This window comes from Varroa jacobsoni, unplaced genomic scaffold (genome assembly GCF_002532875.2).
Source record: "Varroa jacobsoni isolate VJ856 unplaced genomic scaffold, vjacob_1.0 scaffold_407, whole genome shotgun sequence".
Taxonomy (NCBI): domain Eukaryota; kingdom Metazoa; phylum Arthropoda; class Arachnida; order Mesostigmata; family Varroidae; genus Varroa; species Varroa jacobsoni.
The window spans coordinates 14951-19493 of NW_019213309.1; the positions used below are offsets into that span (position 1 = coordinate 14951).

The 4543-nt window shown below is 40.5% G+C and overlaps 1 protein-coding gene across 1 annotated transcript; it reads left to right on the forward strand.

Moving 5' to 3' along the window:
• The first annotated feature begins 859 nt into the window (after positions 1-859).
• Positions 860-3734, forward strand: LOC111260170 (patatin-like phospholipase domain-containing protein 2). The gene has a single exon (XM_022832733.2). The coding sequence runs from the start codon at positions 1259-1261 to the stop codon at positions 2918-2920; it is 1662 nt and encodes a 553-aa protein (XP_022688468.1). The 5' UTR covers positions 860-1258; the 3' UTR covers positions 2921-3734.
• Positions 3735-4543: the final 809 nt, after the last annotated feature.

Here is a 4543-nt window from a genome sequence, read left to right on the forward strand (position 1 = left end):
TTTTCCTTATTCTTATGCAGAGATGTGCTTAATCCTAGTGATTACCTTCCGCAATTAAGAACAAATTTGGGTATGATTTTTAACAGTGAGCCTCTGCTACCTGTCCAGGTAGCATGCACTAATTGAAAACTCGAGTATTTGCCCGATTATATACTATTCACTATCTCGTTAGTTTAAGAGCGAAACGTTATAACGACTTATTGATTTAATTGGATTTTCAAAAATCCGCAGTAAACCTAGCAATCCGTTATTTGTTATATGTAATTTCCAATTATGTGCAGGAATAAATCGGTAATTTCTAAAATAGGTGCACCAAATGTACAGCTCAAAATGACCCGTTTCAGCAATGTGTTTCATGAGGACAAAGCTCTCACAACAGGCTTATGAAGCAAAAGAAAATTTTACATTTGTAGAATTTGGAACATAGTAAAGAATTGGTAAAAAAAAAAAAAAAAAAAAAGTAATTTATACGGCTTTGGAAGCTCGTTTAACCACCATCTGATGCATTATCGCGCTACGGTATTACGTTAGAAGCACAGAATTTCCACAAGCATCCCGTAGCTACCGCGCACGAATCCTTCCATGAAGTAATACCCGTATGCACCCCGTTTTTCAGACATTTGCTTATTGACCACTGCCCGATTAAAGTCAAATGAGCTTTGGATGTGCAATCTGATATTGCCTCATGCACACATATTCCCATCAGGTGGGCAAATGTATCAAACCTATTCGATATCTCTAACAGCTAAAAATCATACCGTGGTCAACAAACAGAAGTTACTTGACTTAAACTTTGGCGCCAATGAGTCACAGCTGATTGTTCTGACAGTTAGCGTTGGAGTCAGTAGTTGCAGTAGTCAGCGCTATCTACCATCAGTCAGCTCGCGTCAACGATTTGACTTAGTCCCTAAATGTACAATACCTCTATTAAGATTTCAACCAGAATATCCGTAGGGTAGATTGGTCAATATTACGTAAAAGTAACACACTCATAGGTGTCTACTATCATAACAGTATTCTATCATAAAGATCTTATCTAATCTCGAACTGAGCGAGTGCACGTTCAAAGGGGAAGGCCCTTTCCACAATGTCTTACCGATGATTTTAGTTAGTGTTGCTGGATGTCGTAGTGCAGTGTCTTGTGGTACTTTCTCCGTCATGCTATTACACCGTTTCTCGATCAAAAATCGACATTCATAAATCTTCGGTGGCTTGTGAAAGGTGTCAATAAAGAATAGACGACGCCAATAAATGAACGATGCAAACCAAACCGAGACGGTCAAGACTTCATCAAGAGGCCCATCTCAGCTTTTCGGGTTGTGGCTTTCTGGGAATATACCATGTCGGCGTTGCGTCCGCGTTTCGAGAATACGCCCCACAACTTGTTAAAAGTAAAGTAGTTGGAGCATCTTCTGGCGCGCTCACCGCTTGCTGTCTCGTTAACGATCTACCCTTCGATGTTGCTGTGACCTCCATTCTTCGCATGGCCACTCAATCACGACGTCGAGCACTTGGTCCATTTCACCCAAGCTTCAATATTAACGATATTCTATTTGAAGATCTAGGCAAGATGCTTCCGGATGATGCTCATATTAGATCAACTGATCGCCTCCACATTTCCGTTACCAAGATGTCCACAATGGAGAACCGAATCATTACGCAATTCAAAACTAGGCAGGACCTAATCAGGACACTGATGGCATCGTGTTTTATTCCCGTTTTCTCGGGGTATTTCGCGCCAATTCTGGAAGGTGGCGAACGCTATATCGATGGCGGTTTTAGCTGCAATTTGAAGGTCTACGACGACTCAACGATTACCGTGTCACCGTTTTCGGGTGAAAGCGACATATGTCCGCAGGATGAAAGCTTCAATTTAGCGTGCGTCCATATTTCAAATACGTCCATCGCTGTGTCGCCAGCGAATCTGTACCGCATCAAACGAATCTTATTCGCTCCTCATCCAGATGTCCTGTCTAAGATGTGTCAACAAGGCTTTGACGATGGAATTAAGTACCTTAAACGACAGCAGCTAATATCCTGTGTACGGTGCCTGGCGGTTGAATCTACATTGTTATTACCTGTGAAGAGAATTGGTTGTCAAGACGACCAAGTTGAACCGCCCGAGCTAAGACATGAATTATCAGAAAAATGCATTGCTGGTTGTATAGAGTGCGATATCGTTAACCGAATGGCAGTCGCGGCCTCATTGCCGGAGAAAGTTCAACAGCCCTGTAAGGAGGCGGCAGATGCATTGAATCAAAGTCTTTACAACTGGCTGTTCCAGACGAGAACAATGAAAATGTTAGCTTTAGTAACGGCACCAATTATTCTGCCAATAGATGTCACTTATCTGACGGCTAAAAAGCTTTACAAGATGTGGCCCTTGATTCAGAAACGAGTCAGCGATACAGTTACAACATCGTTCTCGAACAGTTATCGCGAAGTTACGCACTTTCTGGGCATGGGCGTATCGCCAACCAGTTTGGGGTCCGGAGCGGGCCATATTTCATGCCAACTCGCAATTCATGAATTTGGCCAAATTGAAGGTAGGCCACGATCTCGAACGCTTGAAGGTGGTCAGCGACGGCGGCAAGGGCCGAAACGCCGATCGTTTGCGGGTATTGAAAAGCGTCTAGTTTCTGAGCTTAGTCTGGGTTTTGCCGTCGAAATGGAGAAACAGACCAAGTCCCGAACGTCAAATATCCTTCGAACGATGAATTCAACAGAGGACCTTCCATCGGTTAACGCTGCCGTATCCCTTACGAACGAGGCGCTTCAACGGAACGCCCACCGAAATAAAGGTATTCATGCTATTGTCAACGTCACTCGGCAAAAGGACGCTCTCATGAAGTTTTTCTACACTGACGATGAAACGAACAGTGTGTGCGTCACCGAGATCTTTGATCTGTCCAACCCGTAGGCCACCTTGGAGTAACAGCTGGTGCTTATTTTCTAGCTACAGCTCTTCCTCTTTTACCGTCGTCGATTTATTTACATGCAGTTAAGTAATGCTACTGTCCAGTGTAATTTTACTGAACCAGCCAGCTAAACACCGGTATGCTTATAAATCTATGTACAATGTAAACACTCCTTCTAACATGTTGCTGTATTCTCTAATATAATACCCAGAAAAAGTCATATTAATATTCGAAATCTTTACGGAAATGATGTCATTAATTTAAATGAAAATATAAAAAATTAGAAAAAAAAAATCAAAACTTTTAAGTCTGATCAACCGAACGTCGCTTAACGCCATCAAATATTGATTATATTACTTGTTAATTCTACAAACGTAGTTTCTATAGTAGTAGTAAGCGTTAGACATCAGGTTTTCTCTATTGCAAAACATGTTCTCTCAGAACTGCTAAAATAATATTTAACGGAAAACTAAATAGCTTCAAGTTCAGATGGGTACAACTTTTAGCGACATAAGTTTTTTAGCGACATGTATTTTAAAGGGCTACGCAGATGTTCTGCGGCTAGCTTAACATTTACTGATGTACGTCCTCCAAGTCGTTCAACTTATCAGCACATGAACAGCTTGAACTATCTATGCACACATGAGGATAATAAATGCACATTGACGATAATATGAAACATGAATCACGGTTTACTACAATCATAAAATGAACATAATGTAAACACTTTAATGAACTACAGAACATGTATTTCCCTGAAAAAAAAAATTATGTTTGTACATTCAAAGTAACTTCAATGAAAAAAATGTCGCCTTATTCATTGTGTTTTATCTGTCTGGTATTATTTTTTTATTACTATTAAAGTTCTACTTACATAGTAAGGAGATAGGAAATACATTTTCTTATAACGTAGGTGGATAAACTGTATTGCAATTCATTTAAGCGTTGCGCATCTCCAATGTTATCACCGTAAATACAGCTCTAAATAAGTAATTACTTTGAAACATTCGGTCAAAGCCACTTCATGCTAGAATAGCTTTACTGAGTTGGTCTTTCGAATAAATCGTACCAAGAGAGGATGCAAGACTCTGACACAATAAACAACGTAAATTACGTGCTTTCCTCTGGAAAGACGATGTGGAAGTTCGGAATTTATATGGCTTAATTTTTCGGAATTTTTGCTCTATTAGCAGGAAAAGCATTTCTTAGTTATGTAAACGAAAATTACATCGACAATCTAAAACCACGACGTCATGCTGACGAGTGACTTTTGCATAGAACGGAAAGATACTAAAATTAGCACTAAAAATGCCCTTTTTAGCAAAGCCTCGGTGCCACCGATGGTTTCTCATCATCGCATCATCGCTCTCAGGTCTTTCTGGAAATATACCCGAGATGGCATAACGGTAAAGCGCTTTTTAACGAACACGTGATAGCCAAGATTTGAGGCCGGATATAGAAATACATCGTTTTGAACTAAAGGACAATCAGCGAAACAATGCTTAAGGGAAGTGTACTCGAAGTACTACCGGTGAAAATCTAGTCATGTGTCCACCATGGCGGTGGACTATATTATTGGCACACATAAACATGAAGGGACAATGCAGAGGTCGATGATCGTTATC